Source organism: Rhagoletis zephyria, unplaced genomic scaffold, assembly GCF_001687245.7.
Source record: "Rhagoletis zephyria isolate East Lansing unplaced genomic scaffold, Rhagoletis_zephyria_1.1 Rzeph_scaffold_00747, whole genome shotgun sequence".
Taxonomy (NCBI): Eukaryota; Metazoa; Arthropoda; class Insecta; order Diptera; family Tephritidae; genus Rhagoletis; species Rhagoletis zephyria.
In genome coordinates, this window is record NW_016157831.1 from 124,788 (window position 1) to 150,031 (window position 25,244).

The 25,244-nt window shown below is 33.1% G+C and overlaps 1 protein-coding gene across 2 annotated transcripts in view; it reads right to left on the reverse strand.

Moving 5' to 3' along the window:
• Nucleotides 1–25,244, reverse strand: part of NAAT1 (Nutrient Amino Acid Transporter 1) — a 106,843-nt gene that overhangs the window by 70,613 nt on the left and 10,986 nt on the right. For both annotated transcript variants that reach the window (XM_017613985.1, XM_017613984.1), the window contains exon 4: nt 23,896–24,166. In XM_017613985.1, the coding sequence (XP_017469474.1) occupies nt 23,896–24,166 (271 nt within the window). The remainder of the gene's footprint in view (nt 1–23,895; nt 24,167–25,244) is intronic.

Below are 25,244 nucleotides of genomic sequence, written 5' to 3' on the forward strand. Positions count from 1 at the left end.
ACAAAAAAGAAAAAACCTGTATAAGGTTGGTCGAATGAATGGCCGTCCTAGTCACCAGTTCCGAGTCTATTCGATTTTTGAGTATGAGCCCTTATGTCGAACAAAAGCGGGAGTATAAGGGACTCAAAATGGACAAAATTTGCCTATGGTTACAGAAGATATGGAATAAATTAACTGACGAAAACCTGCGTGCCAAATGAACTTTACTCTCAAAGTTTACACTGCTGGCAAATGTAAACAAGGATTAAAATTTGAAAACTAATTAATACAACTAAAGTAAAATCTGTGGAAAATTAACAACAAAATACTTTTTTGGCAAAATCTATAAAGGACCCTTTTATTTCTCAAAAAAATCTGGGTAACAGTTATTCGTCGCCACGCTGTAAGTATGTAACTCCTCTATCGATGTATGCAGATGTATTCAAATTCAAAAGCAGTAATCTGCCAAAGTAAAATTTGCAGATGTTCATGAAAGGTAAGAAGCCTTCGGCATAGCCGAAGACAGCGTTGCTCTTACTTGTTTTTTTTTATAAAAATACCGTCCAAGCTTTAACCAAAACCATATAAACCACAGTTTCAAACATAATTTAATTGAAAATATAAGAAAATTCAACAAATTTTCATCAAAACTTCAACTTTTTAATTTGAATCTTTAGAACATTTTTGGGTATGCAGTTTTATAGCCCATACAATTTTACTCTAATGAAGTGCAAGTTTCAAACCCGTTAATTTTTGACTTGGACTCTTCAATCAAATTGGTTGAATTTTCTTAAATTTTCAATTAAGTTTGAAACTGTGATTTNTTAGAGTTCTAAAGATTCAAATTAAAAAGTTGAACTTTTGATGAAAATTGGTTGAATTTTCTTAAATTTTCAATTAAGTTTGAAACTGTGATTTATATGGTTTTGGTTAAAGCTTGGACGGTATTTTTATAGAAAAATAACAAAAAAAAAAATTTGCTGGAAAAACATATCGTTATTTAAAAAAAACCAACACGTGTTCATTTGCTTGAGTCACTGCATGTGCTTTGTAAATTGCTTTCAATATAGAAATACATATATACATTTCTCCTACCAACGATTTAATTTATTTTAAATATTTATCCGACAGAAGCGGCTCAAAAGCTTGACGTTACTGAAAACGAATGCCTGCTGGAATTGCGTTGCGCATTTAAATCGGTCAAAAACCGCTATCACAAGGCCTCTTGCCTCAAGAGGAAACGCTCAGAACCTGCAACTGAAGCGACAACAGAAGCAGCATCTGAAGCTACAACAGAAGCAGCAACTGAAGCTACAACAGAAACTACATCAGACTAAAGTCTAACTAAAATACTTAAAATTAAGTTTTATTTCCATAAACATATATTTATACAACAAACAAAAAAGAATGAACTGAATTAAAACCTTAAGTTTAATTAAATAAGTATATACATATGTATGTACATGCAGCGAATCAAATATTTGCAATGCATTTTAAGTTAAAATTTTTATTATTTTTATTTTTTTATAAAAATATTTTTATTCAACAATCAAACGTTAAATAACTGATTGTCACAAATTTTAGATTTAATTACACACACTGAACACAATTTTAATTTAAAGTAACTTTTTAAATAAGATCTAAATACATATATAAATATATGTCTGAATAAAAATGGATTTATGAATTTGAAACGCAATCGAAGAAAATTAAATGTCATTATCTTAAGGCAATCTGTATTTTCTGTTTTCAATTTATATACATACATACACACACCGAAAAATGTATTGGCACAGAGAATATTTCAAAGTATATGCACCTATTTTTATATTTGTCTGGATAATTTTTTATAAAAATATGGTTAATGCTACAACAAAAAAACGTAAAAATATAATTTCNTAATGCTACAACAAAAAAATGTAAAAATATAATTTCTAAAATTTATGCAAAGTTCAGGAAAGTTCAATAAATTTGCATACANATGCTACAACAAAAAAAATGTAAAAATATTATTTCTAAAATTTATGCAAAGTTCAGGAAAGTTCAATAAATTTGCATACAGATTTGTAGCCCATTAAATTTTAGTATCAAACATGCAAGCTTGAAGTAGTTAAAAATCGCTTTGATTCAAAAAATTTATTGATCATTCCTGAGTTTTGCACAAATTTTAGAAATTATATTTTGATGTTTTTAAGTGTAGTATGATCATATTAACCAAAATAAAAAACTTATTGCATTTATTCTGCACCAATGCTTTTTTCCGGCAGTGTACATAGTGTGTTTGTAGGCATTCTACATTCCTTTCTCTGTAAGACATTGATGATTAGTTTATTTTCAATCACTAGAATAAGGTGTTCTTTGTTAGCTGTTGATTTTATCAATGCATTCTGTATTCGCTTCTATGGATGGTATTACTGCTTCGTTTATTTCCAATAACTAGGATAAGGCATTCTTTGTTCGCTTCTCTGGATTATGTTTATCAATGCATTCTGTATTCGCGCTATGTAAGGCATTGATGCTTCGTTTCTCGTCAATCGTAAATGTAAAGTGTTCTCCCTTCGTTCGAGGGTAATGCTGTGGGTAAGAGCTTAGCGCCAATGACATGCCCATGTTAAAATAAGGCCTTCTTCAAGCGAAAGGGTAAGCGATTCTCATCGCCTAGCTCGTTTCCACTCTCGTTTCTGTGGTAATCGTGTTTTTTGCTGGGTGGGGTCTTCTGTAAAAGTGTTCAATAAGTAAAGCGTTTGATCAGGTAATATTTTTAATTTTAAGATTATCTAGAGAGGCTTTATCTGTGGAGATATTCGTACAAAGTTGCCACCAATTCGAAATTATTTATAAACTAAATGAAACATCATATTGGGTATCAAGTGAAAAGTATTTTAAAAATCCACAATTCAGACATAATTTTAACAGGGTTGCCACCAATTGTCCATTATATATTTATTTAATTTATTATTCAAATATTACGCCACATTATTACTATTCGTGGGTACTAAAAGAAGGCTCTTAAACAGTGCATTGTAGTAGGTATGATCGCTTAGGATATTAGTTTAAGGGGGCACTTATTTTCGATTTTACAAAATTTAACTGAAACTGTTAAAACGGATGTCAAATGAAAGGTATTTTTGAGAACTTTAACACAAATGTGTGTCTTATTCCCTCAATTAAAGTTGAATTTGATTTTTAAACAGGTGGTAACCTTTCCACCTGTTGTTTAGGAATAAAGCATTTACAAAATCATCTCCATTGATACCGATATTGTAGTAATTCATTTAGCTTAATTGTATTTAATTTTTTAACGGGTGGCAATGATTGGATATTTTTGTTTCTACACTAGTACAGGAGAATGTCATCCAAGACGAAATGGCGAAAATTATCTCCTATTTTCTTTTGTTTTGACACCTTGATGTACCAAAAAGCAATAACAAAATACACGGGATTTTTACTTATATGCAATAGCCACCACCTTGTATGTTGTTGTATGTCGTAAACTTTAAATGCCTAAAAAATATATTAAGGGGGTTCGCAAAGTACCATCAAAGTCATATTATCAATTTTCGCAGTGTTGAAAACAAAGTTGGTTGTGGTTTCAAGTTTGCTAAACATTTATTTAAGCTTTTAAAGTTTACGACATACGACAATAAGGGGTTTTGATTTGGAAGATTCCCAAGCGCAATAGTATTTAAACTTGTATATTTGAAACTGAATCTCAATGTTTAAGTTGTTGGTGTTATGTGATTTATGCAACAATTGCTGAAATACCATTATGGTCTTATTTTTTTAGATATGTTGTTTTTAATGAATACATATTTTTGGGATTTTATTAAACTAGGATTGAGTATTTCATGTTAAAGTAAAATGATGTTAACTTAAATTTAATTTTTGCAATTTATTAATTTTATTAGACCCGCAAACTCGTTGTCCGCGATTATTCGAAAAAATTTGTATCTCAGTTTATTTGCCAGTTTATTTCCTCTTAGACCTTAAACAATACAACTTTAGCTGCTGGAAATTGCTGGTTTTGATGAAATTTTCTTTTTTCAGGCCTACTAGGAATTTTATTTTCTTCGAGTAATTAATTTGTATTTGATCTCGACCGAGACAAATTTTTGTATTTTCGCCTTTGAATAGAGAAAGATTGATTCATTACCTTTCCAATGATACCCCATTTTTGTAAATAGAGCAAGAAATATTGAACTCATAACGGAATTTTGTTGACCCAACTTAACTATTTTATTGATATTTGCAACGCTCATAATTAAAAAAAATGTTAAGTCCATCTCTGCCAGTTTATAATTCCTTGTTAGAAGGAAATTCTAAATATCAATTTTGGGCATTTTAGTTTTTGTAGTTTGTTAAATATATCAGATTTTGCCTTTTTGAAAATTACAGTTGTATAATAGGGTGGAGTGACAGTACCTCTAAATGACCAATGTTTTTGTAAAAATCTTCGCATATCTTATAACGTACCTTGTGCAAAATTACATTAATCTATCTTCAATAGTTTTCGAATTATATAATTAAAAGCAGCTAGATAGGTCAAATCTTACACTGTTCTTCGTGCTGATTGTTTCTGACTCTATAAATTAAAGAAGATGATCATATAACTCAAAACGCGTACTGTTACAATACGTTTTGGCTCACAGTGCTTTTCAAATACCGCTCAAACTCGCTAGAATACAACTTTCGGATAGTTTTTCTTTTTGCATCTGAAAGCATAAGTATGGGGCACTATTTAATATATACCTAAAATATATTGTAACTCATGTTGTTTAGGAGTTATAAATGTTTCAACAGCGGACTGCTATATTACAATTTTTGGAAGTACTTTTTAAAGCTGCTTTATATTATCGAAAAAGTCTGCTCTCCTTATATAATTCAAGAACTACGTATTTATTTAATTTTGAGGTCAATACTGTTAAGGTACCTGTGCTATATACATATATACGTGTAGATTATAGTTAGGTTTTTAAATGGCTTGTAGTCTGTTTTATGCAATAAGTAGCACGAATTCAGTAGACTTGCGATTTTACACATAATCAAAATAAATTAAGAACATGATAATTATGAATACAGATTTGAAAGTTTCTGTTGCTGTGTAGCTATATGTCGTTTCAGAAGTAATTTTCTGCGTAGAACTCGAGAACGAATTTAGAACTGCACCAAGATATTGAGGTTTTTCGCGGTTAAGCACATGAAAAACGGCTTTAATGGCCACTTTTGTTTGCTCCATGACAGGGCTGGCGAACCAAAGGTACGCGTGCCATTGATGGCACAACAAAATAATTTGGGCACGGCATTAATTGAGGACTCGGTTCCTCAATTACTAGTATTTGTATTAACTACCTAATCGGCACAATTTCTTTTTTTCGTTTAAATTAGAGATGAAAGCAAGGTCTACTTACACCTAAGAAAACAGGTCAGAAGAGCCAAAAATACAGACAGTTACCAACAAAATCCACATAAGACATTCGATTATTGTGTTCTATTGCATCATTCATCAATAAGCTCTGTGAGTAAAGCGTGGCTTTGACTCCCTTGGTGATAAAATGGGCGCGACTTGCATGGGTGCGAGCCTAGCTATTCAAAAATATATTTATAGTTTAGGTTTGTGTCTTCTAAGCGTACATCGAAAGTCTTGTATCACAGAACCAATCTGGGATTATTGATAAAACTATAGACCGGTTTGGTGAACAGCCAAGACGTTTACCTCTTAAGTAATTACAGCAGATGGCAGAAAACACATAGCGCACATAAATTTCTATAATAAAAATATCATATTAGAGGCTGCTAATATATCTATTTTAAATTATAGTTAAATCATTAGTTAAACTTTACTACAGAAAAATTAACAGAATTTTGTGTAGTTAAGTTTAACTAATGATTTAACTATACTTTAAAATAGATAAGTTAACTGCCCTTAATGAATTTTTTATTTATAACACGGTGTGACGAAACAAAAAAAAAATNACAGAATTTTGTGTAGTTAAGTTTAACTAATGATTTAACTATACTTTAAAATAGATAAGTTAACTGCCCTTAATGAATTTTTTATTTATAACACGGTGTGACGAAACAAAAAAAAAATTAAATAATACATCAAGTATAATTGAATATACCAGCATAAAAAATCTGCATACTCAAAATGTTCAATACGTCCTCATATTTATACAAACATATGTATATAATTTAAGAGAAGATATTTCGCAGCTAAGCAACGATTATAAATTGTTAGTTTACCTTACAAAATTGCGGAGGAATATTACAGAGTATACGGAAAAGTATATTTTTTTACATTTTTCATTTTGAATAACGTCTGGTCCGCCTATTTGGTTTACTATATATATAGTGTTTAAGCGACTTATGCATTTCCCGCATAAATAAAGAACAGCGAACACACACACGCACTTGTGTTGCACTCCCGCCCAAGGCCAAGTGCGGCGAATAAACACACGCACTTGTGTTTAAAAATAATTCGCTCGTTCTTCATTGGGTATGCATTTTTTATGCACTTCCCAACTGCCGCAGAATAAAACCTACTAAAGTAGCTTCTTATTAATTGTAAAGAAAAAGCCCCAAATTTATAATGATAACGAAATTTATGTTGTGATCAGTGTTGCCGTTTTAGCCCTTTGGTGGCTAGATTTAGCTACCACATACTTTTTTTGGCCACATAAATTTAAAATTGCCTCTAGCCCTTTTTTAGCCCTTTTGAGAATTTATTCATACTTGGCATGAAAAAGTTGTATATGCTTAATTTGATCTCATTTTTTTCATATATGTAAGAGATGAATTTTTAAACCAAGAAAGACTGATATATGTATATACATATATGTATTGTATGTTCCTTACGTTTTTATACATACTAGTATCGCCCAGTTGTCGAAATTCGACATCCTTTTTCATACACTTTTGAATTTTACCTGTCACCAATACTGAATCCTTTATGCGAATTACTATTTTGAAGTACACCAGCATAATTTATAGCGAATTTACAGGAAAACCTAAAATCGAATTATGAACGTTAATACCGGATTGATTAATGCTAATTCTACCAAGTCTCCTCAGTAGGTTTTGAAAATAGACCGAAAAAGGAACCTCGATTTTCATTTATAAAAAATATGCATATGTATTTGTATGTATAGATGAGATGTCACTGACTAATACGTCAAACAATTCAGACTGTAAATAAGCCCATAAGTACGGTATTGACAACATATGATGCTGTGTCGAATTTCAGGACGTCGGCATAAGCGGTTACAGAGATGACCGATAAGATAATTTCAGTTTGAAGGGGCGATGCCACGCCCTCCTTTCAAAATCTACCACTCTTCGCCGTAAGTACGAAATTGAAAACATATGTTGCTGTGTCAAATTTCAGGACCACAGCATAGACGGTTCCATAGATAAGCGATATAAGAATTGCAGTTTGCATGGGCGGGGCCACGCCCCATTTTCCAAAATCTACCACTTTTCGCCGTAAATAATAATAATAATAAGTACGTTATTCCATATCATAAACAGCTGTGTCAAATTTCAGGACGTTAGCATAGGCGGTTGCAGAGATGACCGATAAGAGAATTTCAGTTTGTATAGGAGGTGCCACGCCCACTATCCCAGTACCTACCATTTTTCACCGTAAGTAGGGTATTTATAATCTATGCATCCGTGCTAAGTTTCAGTTCCCCAGCATAATTCGTTTTAGAGATATAGTGGTTTTCACATTTTAGTCTATATGTCAGATGCCCCGCCTCCTATATATCGGGATTAACATTTCTGGATTAGAGGAAGTTATATCCTTTAAATCGGTGTATGTTTCAGTGAAATCGAGCGAACGGTGCCTTCAAAAAAGGGATTGCAAAATTTTCTTGTGGCGTATTTGTATATAGATGTACATACTGTAAAAGTATTAGGGCTGTTAACTTATCTATTAACGATTTAACTATAGTTTAAAATAGATGAGTTTACGGCCCTTAATATGCTTAATTTGATAAATGGCCCATCAAGTCGATTGACCGTGTATGTTCTGGTGATGCGATTGTACCAGCTTATGGTGCGACTTCAAAAACTGTTTGAAAATTTTATGATTGTACCAGCCTGCTGGTGTCGTGAGTGGTGAAATTAGCTCAATTTCCTAAGTAAAAAGTATTTTGGCGGAAATTTTTTGTACTATATGAGTTTTGGAAGATTAAGTTCACGATATTACAGTTGTGAATTTAAAAAAAAAAAACAATTTTAACAAAATGGTAGAAAAATTATTAAATTTCGGCTCTAATCGTTTCGATCTTTCCTCGACTTCATTTGTAAATAAATAAATATTGCACCAGCATGCTGGTAAGTTATATGCTTCGAGCCTAATGGTACAATCACTTGATGGAGCCAGCAAGCTGGTGTCGTATATTTCCCCTTTTATACAAAAAGGTTTTTAGTTGGATAAAATATTAGCTTTTTCCAGAGTTCATTGTTTTTCTATACCATTACTTATAGAAAATGTTTGCGTGTATACCTATACATGTATATGTAAGTACAAAATTTTAGCTACCATTTTTAGCCACAACGAATGTTTTTAGCTCTTTTTTAGCCCTTTTTTTAAAGGAATTTGGCTACCACTAAAAATGACTCGCGGCAACACTGGTTGTGATGTGTGTTTGTGCAGTAATATGTTGTAATCAATACTATCAAAAGCTTTTGAGAAATCAAGCAGTACTAGTACTGTTAGACAATTTTAGGTAGGTAGAATATCCTCAAAAATTTTAAGCACGGCTGTAGAGCAACTATACTGACCCGACTGGAAACTACTCAGAAAACTATTTTTGTCCAAGTGGGAGGTAATTTGTCGCACCAAGAATTTCTCAAAAACTTTCGATAGGGCCGGTAAAATTCTTATTGGTCTGAAGTACTGGGGAGTGGTAGGACATTTTATTTTTTGCACAGGTATTGTATTTGCCATCTTCCAGAGATATGGAAATGTAGATGAGGCGAGTGAGAAATTAATTATATGCGTAAGTGATGGTATTACAAATGGAAGGATAATTTTAAGGAATCTAAGACAAATACCATCAGCACCCATAGCATACGACTTTACAGCATATACACACTGTATAAAATCCGCCTCTGTTGCAGATACAAATTCAAACTCATTATCACCAGCATTCTCTCGCACAGAAACAGTAGCAGGTAATTCAGGTGATACCACTGGGAAGTTCGATGCTAGAAAGTTCGCATTTAATAGCTCTGATCCAGTACTCTATGAACTTACAGGATTTTACACGAACTTGCAGGAAGTTACAGGAAAAATGTTCCCGTACTCCAAAATCCTCCAAAATCCTGTAAATCAGAGCGACTTTTGGAGAGTTGTGTAGAGAATGAAGTTGCAAGATTTTACCCGAACTTTTTCTTCTGGTAAAATCATGAAAAGTGTCAAGCAATCACTGGTTGACGTTTTTACAGGAAAAATGGTTTTTTGTTCCCGTACTTTTTGTTGTTACTCACTTTTTACTCTCACTTCAGAGAGTAATTTTGCTGTTTGACAGTTTTACAGGATTTTTCACGAAAAGTATTGGATCAGAGCTAATAATGCTGGGTTCAGACTACAAACCTGAGACCCCCAGGGATTTAAAGTTTTTCCAAAGGACTTTCGAAGGCAAACTAACATTAAGCTTATATTGAAGGTATGCCTTTTTGGCTTCTCTGGCGCTTGAAGTTACTTTATTTCTTGCAACACGATATTTTTCCCATGATTTTTTATGCGCGAAATCAGTACGTTAGACTTTTTCATGCTAAAAAAATCAGTACTTTTCAGTACATTTTTATTGAAAGCAAAATTATGAATGTAAGTATCAGATAATACTTTAAAACGCCAGAGTAGTTATTTTTAACAATATTTTGGTATATTAATAAAATATAGTTCATAAAAAATAAAAGTGTTATTCATTTTGACATGAGTGTACACAGAAGCCAATAAATTATTTTATATTTATGACATTTTTGAATAGCAATAATGAGATCACTTCCATCTTCAGTGTTTAAATAGTCAAAGAATTCTATACATTTAATTTTAAAATTACTTTAAATATGAAGTTCACTTTAAAAAAAATTTATTAGAAGCCGTTTTCTCTCTTTGCGCCAGGAAGCAAACTTTGTACTTAAGATCCTCTCAGTTGCTTCGTTTGAGTGTGGTATTGAAAAAAAGTAAAAACTCTGGAAAAGTACGACTATTTAAGGACTTCGTCTATATTTCCTCATGGCTTAAACCAGTGGCGGACCCAGGTAGGGGAAATTGGGGAAAAACTCGATCAAGGTTCAAACTGTAAGCGTATATCAAAGAAACTCGAAAACTTACTTGCGGAGCGCGTATATGTAACTCAAAGTGACTTTGAGTAGCTTGGGGAACAAACCTAATGAATGGATGCTTTTGAAAATTTTAATTCATGGAAAAAGTGTGTGAAATTTCACTTGACTTTTAAATTTTAGCTGTGTATTATGTTATTTAAGTAGGCTTATCAGTTTTTCGAATTCACTGAATTTTCAAAATTTTGAAATTATGTATATACTTAATTTTCAATTTTTACTTTTTTTGTTATATTTTCGAATTTGTATTATTTTACACAGCTGAAAGTCACAGCAAGCTTGAATATTTTCGCAGGTTTAGAAAACAACGAAAATTCCGAAATTTTGAATTTTATAATATTATTAAATTTCTTGAGATTTCTTATTTTTAGAATAATTTCCAAAATTTCAAAAACTATCGAAATCCGGGAGATTCTAGAAATTTTAGTAAAATGAGAATATTTTGAAATGTACAAAATTATTGAGATTTTAGAAATTTTCTATATTTTCCAAAATTTTGAGAATTTTATTTATCCTTAAATCCATCCTAAAATGTAAAAATGTGAAACATCACAAATTGTCGAAAAATTCTTATGTTCATGTACTTATGTGTAAAAAATAGAAAATTCTTAGAATTCTAAAAGATATTAACATTTTTGAAGAATTCCAAAATTGTTCCACTTTTCTGGACTTTTCAAAATTTTGTATTGATATACCAAAGTTTGAGAATTTTAAGTTTTTTGAAAATTTTTAAAGCATCAACGCCCAAAAATTTTTTTACTCTTCAAGAATTACGAATTTTTTTTAAATTTTCAAAAACGACGAAATATGAAAATGTTTTCAACATTCGAAAACTTTTAATTTCGTTTGATCAATTTTGTATATTCGACACTTTTACCTAGAAAAAATTTGTTAGAATTCCTACAATTCTCAAAATTTTTGAAAAATAAAATTTTTTAAGAATTGCTGCTGGGTCCGCCCCTGCTTAAAGTAACTTTTTCAACTACGCAAAAACTTTGAAATACTAAGAATTCGTTAAAAAAAGTATCTAACTCTATGCCTTGTATGCAAAACCCTTTTACAATGTCAGTAAATTGTTAAATAAGAATTGTAAATTATGGGCAAGAGCCATTCGAATATTCAATTTTGTTGTTATTAAACTGAAAGTTATTTTCGAGACAACTGGCAACACTCGACAAAAAACGTCAGCCTCCTTTTAAATAATTTAACCTCCATCATATTATCGCAACTGGTACGTAGCGACCCGGCGATATGCCCATAAAACGATTGATATTTTTGTTGTATTAATTTCTTGGGCATATCAAACATTATATGAAACATGTCATTTATAATTAAATTATTTTCTTCTTACTTTTCAAAGTACAGTTTAAGGAAGTTCCAACGTTATGTAAAAACCTTAAGAAATTCATAAAGTATTTGTTTTAAATTCAGTAAAAATCAGTACAAATTTTGAAAAATCAGGACATTAGCGTACTGATTGAAGAAATTAATAAAATCAGTACAAGAGCTGAAAAATCAGTACTGTACTGATAAAATCAGTACGTCTGGCAACCGTAACTCCTATCATTTTTCCAATTCTTATATGCTTTACTACGCTCCCTAATTAAAGACAACACGTCCGACGTAAACCATGGTTTCTTATTACTACGCACTTTCACTTTACGCATTGGTACAAACCTATCAAATAGATGGTTGATTAGTGCATTGAAATGTTGCAGCTTCTCATCAACTGTTGCGAATGATCAACACATATTCCAGACCAACACATTAAGCCCAGCAGCCTCCTTATTTAAGAGGTCATAGTTAATACGCTTAAAATCTCTAAAAAACAACTCCTTTGCTTGATTTTGCCTATTGAACTGAATTTTGTAGGATAAGAATATCAACTCATGATCAGAGACTCCAGGCATGGGAAGCTGATCAATGTGACTGACGTGATCTCTGTCACTGACACCGAACACATCCAAGAGACTTGGTTTGCTGTGGGGTGCAAAGCGAGTAGCATATTTATAATAGAAAGCCATAAATTTGAAAAAACGACTACGACAACACGTAACATTTAAATTGAATCTTTTTTATTATTACCTGAAAATTTGGATAAATAAGAGCCTTATAAAATTGTAACATAACATAACATGTCATAAGATAACATTAACAGTCTATATGACCTAAAGCAGCTTTCTAAGTTCATCAAAAGATAGATACTTTTGAAAGTTTATAAATAAGTATGATAGCGACTTTTGGAAGATGACTTAACATTTGATGCTATTTTTTCAGAATATAAAAAGATTTTGCACTTTGTTGTTACTGGACATGAAACTACTTTAAATATTGGTACGTAATCCACCAAAAACTAAAAATCGAAAAAAATTTACATGGCGCACTTTGCAAGTGGACTACTCATTTATTTACGATTGAAATTCCTAACGATTGAAAGCTATCTATCAAACTACTGGAAGATAAATCATTACAAAGGAGGTCTATATTTAAGTCACCACATACAACAATATGCTCAAAGAAGATGGCGAAATCCACCAATTTATAAAATCTCAGTGATGTCATTTCTTTTGCTAGGGTTGTAAATGTATGCCACAAGACACTTGGGTGTTATTAAAAAAAATCAGCAAAATCGTATTCGACTTCGTGTGAATGATTTGATCTGCAGATCTCTTTCCATTTAAAATTATTTTTAAAATATAAAGCAATGCCACCCCTCGAGTCTTCGCTATTCTATCACATCTTACTAGTGTGTATTCGCGCAGAGAAACTACTTTATCATCAATATGACCTTTAAACCTTGTCTCTGTGATACATATTAAATTTATGTTCAAACTATTAAAGACAAAATTTAAATAGTAAATTTTCTCAGCATTCAAACTTCGCGCATTCAAATGACAAACTTTAAACCTATTGTAGCGATAAGAAATTAGTTTAAGCATTCCTCTTGCATGTTCTTTGTCAACTTGTTTTGCTATTTCATTACGCATTGGCAGTTTATAGTTGAAAGGGTATGCAAGGTGTATTTAAGCTGGTAGTTAGAAGAAAAGGTAGTGGGGTTTAAATAAGGCAAGGGAATACGGAAATAAATATAAATGAGATCAAAATATAAAATATTACATTGCAAGGGAATACGGAGATAAATATAAGTGAGATTAAAATAAAAGAGATTACATTGCAAAGCAGAGAATATTAAGCACACAAATGACATATAAGGGAATAATCTTAACTTAGACATGTAAGATAATAATATTAGCTCAGACATAAGAGTGTGGATACAACGCAAGGTGATTAACAAATGATTGTTTACTTATTGGCAGCTGCAATACTCTCTATAGTCGCTTTGTCGGTTACTATTACAGCATCAGTTTGGGGACGACCTCTGACAAACACTGGCCCACGAATAGAGAACGCCGACGTTACAATTTTTTGCTTCTTAAGCTGAGTAGCAAAGTGCATTAGCTCCCGATTTCTTTTTGTAAGACATTCGTGGATAAATAGCTTCCCTTCGATATTGAGGCCAACATCGCTAAGAGCAAGCGGCCGTCTCTTATCTTTGAAGTATCTCGCTACCGCCCTCAGTAGTTTAAAACGATCTGCATCCGAGCTCAATTTAACGATAACGGGAGCTTCTGTTTTACCATTTGGTCGCAAACGGAAGGCAGAACGCATTGGTGCTAGTTTCACTTGAAGCATTTGGCACAGCTGGAAGAAATCATTAAGAATGTTGTCATCTTTTCTTGCGGGCAATCCACTAACAANATAAAACGATCTGCATCCGAGCTCAATTTAACGATAACGGGAGCTTCTGTTTTACCATTTGGTCGCAAACGGAAGGCGAACGCATTGGTGCTAGTTTCACTTGAAGCATTTGGCACAGCTGGAAGAAATCATTAAGAATGTTGTCATCTTTTCTTGCGGGCAATCCACTAACAATAACATCCGATTATATTAGGTTGTTCTCATGGGCATTTACTTGTTCGGTCAGTGTATATACCTCGCTGCGCAGTTTCTCAACATTACCACATTCCGATTCCGTTTTTTTCACACGCTCTTCGATATGCTTAACCGCCGACTTCAAGTTTATTATTAATGCCGACAACTCGCTGAATCGCTCCATTACTCGCTCCTCCGATTCTCTTAATCGTAACGTTAACTGCTCAATTATGCTTAGCCTTTGAAACTCTAGGTGACTCTAAAATTTCACAAACCACGCATTCAAAGCAGTGCTTGGAACATCAGTAATGAGAAACTTAAGAGCGAAATACACCACACAAGCGGTTTGACAAACCAAGCGANACTAAAATTTCACAAACCACGCATTCAAAGCAGTGCTTGGAACATCAGTAATGAGAAACTTACCCTGTACTGGAGGGTTTGCGGAGATGGGGACACTTTTCTCGCGGTCGTTGTTCGTGTTGATATTTTTGGCAAAGGTTTTAAATCCACAGTATCACAAGTAGATAAATGAAAGTTTATGCAATTTCCTTTTACACGGACAGCAGAACCTCTTACAAAGATTGTTGTGGCTTTTTAGTAAATTAACTCCCGGTGGACTTAATACAATTCGGATTAAACTGCAGCTACTCAAAAACACGTCTACTCTGCTGACATATCACTCACATCCTCGAAAATACCTTTTTCTAATCATGAGCCGAAATTCCCCACAGTAAGTGTTGTTGTGCGCCCAAAACGAAAACGCTGCACACAACCCAAAAGTACTCCTCGGGGACCAATTGGTGAAAAACTGCGAATAGGTTTATTACTGTATATGCTGTGTATGAGACGCTGCCTATCGAAACGAACGTAGCAATGCTTTACTCAATGTAAAAATTTTAAAATCTTTCGACGCAAATATTTCGAAAATGGTTAAATGAATCTTAAATCTGAAAAGTGTAAATCTTAATGTGCAAAGTTTCAGATCGAGCACTTTGATTTGATGTATAATTTGTCTCTGTACGACTTGTATACCGCTGGGAATAAGCGCCTTGTTTCAGAATAATATATAGATTCTTGCTTTTTATTACATTTACATATGTACCTGTCTTATAAAAAATTTCAGCTTTGAGAAAACAGTTTAAAGATGTTAATTAATATTACACCTTCGCGCGCGTCCGGCGCCAGGTGTCCCGGTACTGAAAGTGTTGAATTTGAACTAACGTTTTCCATCGCTAAAATGTAACCCATTCTGAAAATATTAGCCTTGAGAAAACTCTTGCATATTTTCCAGCTCTTGGACTATAACTGAAGATACTCAAATGTTTTTGTTTTATTGTACTGTATTTTTTACATGCGTATGTACTTTCATATTTATATACTACTAGCTTTTACCCGCGGGTTTCACTTCACGTCTTCTTACAAATATGAAAAATAATTTATGTATAGATGTATTTTATTTCTGCTCTAATTTTACTTTAGGAGAATACTGAAGGACAGTTGTAGAGCTTGGGTGTTATGTAATGAAATGTAATAATAACTTTTTCGCACAGCAGGTGTTGTTATTTACATTAAAATATCTCCAATAAATAATATATCGTCGTTTAAAGTACAAACCCGCGTATCAACAAAATGTAAAACCGCATATGTGGGGTTGCATAAATTATTTTCTAGATAGTAAAAACACTCAAATTTCAAAATGGTTCTCTTTAAAGCAATCGCATTTCTGGCAAGTATTTATTCAGAACGAATGGATAAGAACTGAGCCAAGAGCTTGTGTGTGCAAATCCAATTTTTGGCAGCAAATGTCAGTTACGCGGTTTTGCACTTTAAACGACGATATGTATTTATGTAAGTAATAGTAGAAATACCAATGTTGTAATATTAAAATTTAAGCTATCTATTTGCTTTGGTATAATAACTCTAATATTATTTCACAGCATGTTTTTAATACTTCAAATCTTCTATAAACATAAATGCATTTTCCAATGCAATTATCATAGATTTTATTTTCGATAAAGTTTTGGGTTTCGCTTTAAGTAATTCTTGTTTATTGTCATTGCAAAAGCTAAGCGAGCTGGAAACTGAGTCCTGAGAATTCGAAAGGCATATCAGAAAGAATTACAGGGGCCATGCAAATTTTGGTTCCGAAGTTATGGCTGATACAAAATTCAACGCATGTGTTATGCGCTACGCCCCCTTTTACAAACTCATTTATATAAACATACCTTACCATAAGCACCTATGTACCATAGATATGTCTGCATACCAAATTTCAAGTTTATGTGACTTTTCAGAAGTTATGGCTGATTAAAAATTCCACGCCTATGAGATGACCCACGCCCCCTATAAGCACCTACTATAGGTATGTCTGCNTTTACAAACTCATGTATGTATATATACCTTACTATAAGCACCTACTATAGGTATGTCTGCATATCAAATTTCAAGTTCATGTGACTTACGGTTCCGAAGTTATAGCTGATTAAATATTTCACGCCTACGGGAGATGCCACGCCCCCTTTTCCAATTCCGCCCATTTTTTCCCATGAGTATGGAATTAATTTCATTTATCTCGACACCAAGACTTCTTTCAGTAGGACTGATGAGGAAATGTGGTGTTTTCCGAAATAGCTATCACTTCTACCATTTTTTTCAAATTATTGTTGCTTTTCTACAATAAGTTTTTCATTAAAAGCGGCCTCAAGCTCAATAAAAATTGTTAAATATAATTGTTATAAGGCCATAAAAGAACAAAAACAAATAACTTAAAGACGAGCACACCTAAAAGTTAAACGTTCTAAAAATAGAATTATTAACAAAAACCAACAAAACCAACAACCACATGATAAAGTATGAATTGCAGCGGAATAGCTGCGCTTGATTGTGTTGGCTTAACAAATGAAAAAGTGGGAAAAAAGCAACGATAATTTACAATGCGAACTTAGCACAGTGCGTAGGCAACTGGCTGAGTCAGTGAGATCGTCGGTTCGAATCCTACTGAAAGAAGTCTGATGAGGAAATGTGGTGATTTCCGAAATAGCTATCACTTCTACAATTTTTTCAAATTATTGTTGCTTTTCCACAATAAGCTTTTCATTAAAAACGGCCTCAAGCTCATTAAAAATTGTTGAATATAATTGTTATAAGGCCATAAAATAATAAAAACAAATAACAAATATTTTAAGAGATATAAAACATGAAAATTTTAATTAGTATGGGAGGTGCCACGCCCCCTTTTCCAGTACTGCCGATTTTTGTCTATGTCTTCCAACCTTCCGGGATAAAAACAAACAAGTGTGCAAAGTTTCGCAAGTGTCAAAAGTTATAAGGTAATAAACAAAAAGACATTCACATTTATATATATAGATGTATTTTGCTTATATGTAAGTATTTTAACCAAAAAATTGTGAAGAATATTAGTAAATTATTTTATTTTTTAAACATATATGATAGCATTTTTTCCTTTTTTAATTACATTTTTAAGCGCTTAAAATGGTATTTTTAAGCATGTTTGGTATAGCCCTAGACGGAAAGAAACTAGTTGAAATATCGATGTTCAATTAGTTTTTTACCCACCACAACTAGTTGAAGATCTGACTTTCTTCCTTGGAACGATGACTTTAACATAGCGATGTCCTAGGCATCAGTCAATTATCCGACTCTGCATTCGATTTCAACTACNACTCCAGCCAGATAACACTGTACTTTAAAACGCATTTGGCTTAAAGCACTTTAAAGTCAGTCGTTTAATTACGCTTTCGTTCTGCACTTCACAGATGCTTTTTCATAATTAAGAAACCCCGAAATTAAAAATTTTAAATTAAATGCTCTGCATAATGAGATTTGCACATGGACATTCTTGGCCGCGACCAATTGTACCCTGCAGCAAAATTTAGAGACAGTCTGGCAAAGCGCTAGTTTCGCCCTACAAATTTCAGAACTGTCTCTGAACTACTGCAAACACGGTTGCCGTTTTGGTCCAAATGGACCAAATTTGGTCCATTTCCTTTCGTTTGGTCCATTGGTTCAATTCTTTTTAAAATGGTGCATTTCACAGGCCTTTGGTTAGGTTATTATCACCCTTTCTATTCTCTATTCTATTTAATAATAGATTGGCGCTTACACATATGTTAGTGTTTGGCCGAGCTTCTCCTCCAATTTGTGGCGTGCGCCTTGATGTTGTCACACAAAGCGGAGGGACCTATAGTTTTACGACGACTCCGAACGGCGATTGAATTTTTATGAGAATCTGTTATTATTGGCAGAAATACACTCGGAGGTTTGCCATTGCCTATCTATTTAATTGATCGAAAAGATATTAAACATCTTGAAATTATTACACCACATAAAGTTCTTTCTGATACTGATGTATCAATTTTGCCGCATCCGACCAATTTCCTGCATTGTTAAACGATGCAGACTTAATTGAATTTATTTCGCAAATTGAGGCTGAGTGAAGGTAACTTCAAAAACTGTACCAATAAAGAACGTTTTTGGGATCAAGTAGTTTCATTGCGCTGTCATCAATGTTATTCATCCTGGTCATGTGAAAGCTAACAAAAGATGCACAAATATCCCACTATAGTATTTGTTCGATTTTCTTAGACCCTAAAACTAATAACAAACTTGTTTCGATTATTTAATGTAATTTCGATATGTAATTATCTAGTTTATGGGGCAACTGCTCAAATATTTCCAAAAAAGTCGTTATTGGTAACATTAATGTCATTTTTATACATATATACGTACGTATAAAATTGAATGTAAAATATAACCATAAAATTTAGTTCAGTTACACTTAACAGCAAAAGTATGCGTACACCATTTATTTTTTAAATATTCACAGTATATTGAGAGTTAAAATTTGTTTGTTATTATTTTATAAAAATATGATCATGCTTAAAACAAAATAATATAAACCGCGTTTTAAAACTTTATACAAAACAAAGTTAAATTAAACGATTTTTCATCAAAATTTTTGACCTTTTAATCAGATTAAAAAAGAAAATCAACTAAAGTGGCAAACAATCTCACTTTGAAATAGGAGTGCTATTGATATGAATGATACTGTACATACGTAAATATATCACTGAACACCCGAAATGTTTAGTTATGCAGTGATATTTTTTAATTTCCAATGTTTTTCATTTTAAATATTTTTCGTTAAGTTTTTTATCTAAGGACTATGTCTCATACTCCATAAACCATTTAAATTCAAATTCCTAACTGTGCTGCAAACTTGACAGAACTCTAAACAACTGTCTTCAAATCTCAAACTTTTTAATCATAGATTTTTTATAAAAATTTCAAGTATTCTGTTTTGTAGCCCATCAAATTTTAGTGTAGTAAAGTGTAATCTTGCATCTTAAACGAAAATATTTAAATAAGAGAATACCTTCAAGTCGTGCGTAGAAAGAGTTATAAAAAATCAGTGCGATTATTTAGTCTAAAATTTAATGGGCTATAGAACTGCATATTTATAAACTCTGATTTAAAATATTGAAGTTTTTATAATAGTTTCTAGAATTCTACTAAATTTCCACCACAGTTAGAAACGTGAATTTATTTGTTTATGTTATAATACCTATGAGCCATCCTTAAATTAAAAATTTACGAAAAATATCTAGCATGAAAACCATTGCGAATATTCAAAATTCTATATATTCTTAATTCAATACCGGAGAGTCTATGTATTACGTTTCAATAAATTTAATACAATTTAACGCTGAGTTATCACAAATAAGCATTCAATATATCACCGTTTTTCTCATTTTTTGAAATGACTTAGTTTAGATTTTTAATTATAAGTATCCCAGAAATACCCGTTATACGTAGCAAATATACATAAATTATTTTTAAGAATAACGTGTTTAGAAAATGAACTAATAACTTACACTTTATGTTCCTAATTTTAAAGCACAGTTTGCCTGTTTAGTGCAAAAGAAATAGCTATTTAAACATAAAATGAAGTATTTCTTATTTACAAAATTGTATGCGTGCTTATTTAAAGAAAAGGCTCTATACTTACGGTGACCATCCGTTCTGTTTTTTGCAGGACCGTACTGTTTTTCAAAGGTCTGTCCTGCGTAGTTTTTCAAACCTGAAAAACCTGAAAATGTACTGATTTTTTCCAGGTGTCCTGCATTTGTCCCGCATTTTAATCGTTATTTTAAAATTATCGGACAATGGATGGATTTTTTCAAAAAAAAAGTGTTTTTTGGTACTTTTCGCAGCTTTTCTGCAATATCTCATGAAAAAATCTCCCAATCAACGTAAGCGACTTACAGCTCGAAGGGTATTGATGTGCCTCTTACCAAAATATATAACTTGTGGCGACTTCAATGAAAATTATTAGTGCTACAGGCGACCATTTGCATTTTGTCGTCAAAGTCAAAAAAAGTGAGATTTTCAATCAAATACGCAGTTTTATTCGATAATTTTTTTCATTAGTTTAAAAATTCGATAATAAAGATATATCATTACAGTAAATTTTGAGCCAAAGATAATGAAACTCGGATNCACAAAAAAATACCATGAAAAATATTTTGAGTATTGCAAAAAAAATCGATGCAAAATATTTTTGTAAGTGACTGTATTTGGAACAGCAGTAACTGCCTATGTAACTATATAAAATTTTTTGAATCACTGTTTGAGATCAATTTAAGATATTATCAGTATATTTAAGTAATAATAAAAAAGTGAGCACATTTAAGTAAACAATAAATATATAAGTGCATCACCTATTCCATTTCGAGCGAAGCAAAATTATTCCTTCTTTTGATGGTAATGCGATCTTAAAGAAATTATAGCATTAAGGGTTGCAAAAAAATTTTTAATTTGCCCTTGAGAGGGGATATTTGTGATAAAAACATAATTGGCTAACAAAAAACTTGTTTCCAGGAATCCCGGGATTTAAATCGACTAATCCCGGGATATTCGGGACTTAAAAAATACCGGGATCCCGGCATCCCGAAATCCCGGGATTGACATCCCTACTAGGAACTGATGTCTCAGAGCCATCCAAGCCAGAGTCAGCTCAGAACAAGTTCAAAAGTTCTGCAGAGGGCGACAATTGTCACTTGGTAGGGCATCGCCATGTTAAAAAAGACAGTTGAACGCATTGAGTTGGGATAGATGAAGATCCAGTACCGTCCCTTTTTGGGCTAGCTCAGCGCAAGTTCTGAACCAGTTTGATTTCCTGCAGGGTAGCAAACATCTTTGCACGCTCAGCTACTATAGCCATACATACATGTAAATGTGCTTTCAAATGTTCAGTTTGAATTGTGTGCAAGCAGCAAGTCGGTTGTCCGACTCTGTATTTGATTTCAACTAATTTAAGATGCTTTAGGCTTAAAGCAATGCAAAGTCAGTATGTTTCTTTTACAGATGACTTTTCACGCTGAAATAGTTAATTGCCCACAGTTAGATGATTTTACAACTAATATTGAACTATTTGCAAAGATATGTATCAAAAGTGTAAGCATTTGGTTTATCTCAATGAGGCTGCTAGGTGATTATACATCAATTTGAAGTTAGTTGCTGCATAAGCGTACGAAATGATTGGGATATGCTCACTTATGTGTGTCCAGGCGATGGGTAGTTGCTTGATTAAGCAGGTAAATTTCCTGGCTGTAGGGACACGAATTTCGATACGATACGATACCATATCGATACTTTTGGCATTCGATACCGACATTTTTTACTCGATAGTTTTAAAACGATATCTTTTGGAATCGAGTACCAGAACCCTAGTATCGTATCGAATGTCATAAACTCAAATTACAAAGATAATGTGATTATCAATTCTTGCCGATATAAATTGGGCTTTAAAGAACAGAAATTTATTACTATCGTTAGGATTGCATGTGGTGGGATTTGAACGCACTGTCTCGGTGTTTAAGTGAACACCTCAATCTCTACGTGATGTAATAATAATAANCGTGCGCCTTCATGTTGTGCCACAAAGGGCGTCCCTAATGTTTTACGCCGATTGTATTTTTTATGAGAAGCTGTTTTTCATGGCAGAAATACGCTCGGAGGTTTCTAATCACTACCCCGTAGCGGCCTACATACGACACTAATATTCAGATTTTTTTTATTTTTTGTTTTGGTATCGATATTTGGTATATCGAGTCTCTTTATTCCGATATTAATGGGTATCCGATATTTTTACAGCGATACTTTAAATGAGTACCATATCGATACTTTCGGTTCGATATCGTTTCCCTACCTGGCTGTCCATTGTGACTGCACTTTGCGATGTCGAACTTTTGCTGCGTTGCCTGATGCACATTTTTTATCGCACAGAGGCGCATGCGGGCCTTAGCTGCAACAAGGCAGTGGTCCGAGTCGATTCTGGCTCCTCGGATGGAGCGCACGTCAAGAACGCTCGAAGCATATCTTCCGTCTTTCACAACATGATTAATTTGATTCTTTGTTCTTTGATCAGGGGATACCCAAGTGGCTTTGTGGATGTTTCGATGCCGGTTTCTAGTATTACTAACTACCATGTTCCGTGCTGCTTCTAAGTCGATCAGCCTGTCTTCGTTGGCGAAGGTGTTATTATGAAGCTTGAATTTTCTGCCTGTCGGACCAAATATGCTTTCTTTATCCTCCACCCTGGTATTAAAATCGCCAAGTAGGATTTTAACATCGTAGCTGGCGCAACGCTCATACGCTCAAACAATATTTAGAAGTCGGTCAAAGTTTTCTATGTATTATCAGGCCGATTCTGAACAGAAACTCCCCGGGAGTTTTCTCTCTTTTCCCTTTCCTCCTATTACGAATAAAAATTCCCTGAGGATTTTTTATATTAAATGGCGGAGTTGAGCTCTCAAAAAAGTGTCAAACAGCTTTTTCGAAGTTCGAATTTCCTCCTCCCAAGTTGTCGGGGAAAATGCCACTCCCGGGAGTTAATTATTAGAGGATTTCTTTCTCGGGAGAAACAAATTCCCGGAGAATTGGCCTGTATATGTATATGGGAAATAACCATGTTTTATAGGTAGCCTTACTGCATTTTTTGGGGGTTTTTGGGACTTATAAAAATAGTTACTATTAAAAAATTATTAAATAAACCAATTTTTTATTATAATTATTGGAAGTATCCTGAAGGGAAACAGAGTTTTTCGATCGAATCAACGCGATTTTTTAGAAACTTCAAACTTGCACTTTATTATACTAGATTTTAATAAGCTATAAAACTGCACACCAAAATTTATTCCATAAGTTAAAACTAAAATGCTTGGAATCGGGATGAAAACTTTGTGGAATTTTTATAATTTTTGTATAAAGTCTTAAATTTGGATTTATATGGTATTTGTTAGATAAATAGGTATAGTTTTATATAAAAGTAATGAACATTAAACAAACAAAAGATAAATTGTCAAAGCTGTTCAAAATCTTGAGGTGCTATCCTTTTGTCGCGGGGTGTACTTAATATATAAGTACATATCACATACGATCTTCAAAAGTACATTTGTATGCATACTAACTACAAATTTTTAATGTTATGAAATAATATTTAAGAATGTATACCTTCCAGCAAAGGCTGAGGACATATTTCCTTATAATGGTCGCGTGTGAATAGAAAGAGTTTTTGACTTTATTGAAAGGTGTCTCAGCACATACCTTTGGATTAAGCAGCTCGTGCCAATTGGGTTCAAGGAAAAATATAATTCCATTTAGTGCGCCTTCCAAAGTAACTGCGCGCACAAGTAATGCGACGAGTATAACGTAGGGAAAGAGGGCCAGAAAATAAGCGGCTTTTCCCGAACTTTTCACCCCTCGCATGATTACTAAGAAAATTACAATCCATGACACAAAAAGCGACAAGCTCAGTTTCCACTCCGGTGCGCCTATACCGTTTGAAATGTTGTCCTTTTCCTTTATAACCTCCTTTCTGTAATTTTACCAATAAATAAAAAAATAAATTTGATTAGTACAGGCGCGCATTCCTTGAATTATAAATCTTAATTTGCTGAAATAACTTCATTACTTAAAAAATTTTAAATTCAACCAAAGCTGATATAATTTGTTTAGTTAGGGTTCCCACATTTAACAAAAATAAACATCTGAAAAAATACATAACAATTGAATATTTTCTTAAAATTTTTTTTGATCAAACAGTAATTGTTATATTGTAAGTGGAAAAAGTAAAATTTCCAAAAATATAATAGTGCCAGGTATGGCATTAGAAATAATTATATACCCTCATGTGTTATTTGACGTTGGCAAAAATTATTTGTTAGATAATACTATATCGTCGATGTTTTTGCAAAACCGCCCATCGATCAATTGCAAAACGGCCTATCTTACGGCACTCAAATTTTACAGGAGAGCGAAAAAACGGGTTTTCTTTGAAGGCACTGCCTTGAGAGACGGTGTTTTCTGTAGCAATTATTTTACAAACGATTTTATGATTTTTATACATAAATCTCGATGCCTGGATTTCAGGATTACCAAATCTCATTTTTGCCACAACGGTGATTTAGGCGGTTTTGCAACTGGTCGATGGGCAGTTTTGCAAAAACATCGACGATATATTCATTGACAAATTGCACATGGTTTGCATAGCTGAATCGGGGCCCGAAGTGTCAATTGACGTTATTTCCGTTGATTTTGTTACCTGCCACCTTCAGCAACCACCATGTCAATGGTTAAATTTTTCCGGTAGGTGGACCAGGGACCGATCTATACGAAAAAATCTTATTTATGGTACGATATGCTTAAAATTTGGTATGTAGGTAGCTTTTTGCTTAGGTTAGCATATAGGGTAATTTTTGCGGTACGTGGAGCAGGGACCGATATTTTCGAAAAAATCTTAATTATGGTCCGATTTGCTTCAAATTTGGCACATGTGTAGGTAGCCTTCTGCTTAGATTAACATATAGGATTCTTTTTTCCGGTATTTATGGTCCAATTTGCTTGAAATTTTCGGTAAGTGGGCAGGGACCGATCTATTCGAAAAAGATCTTCGT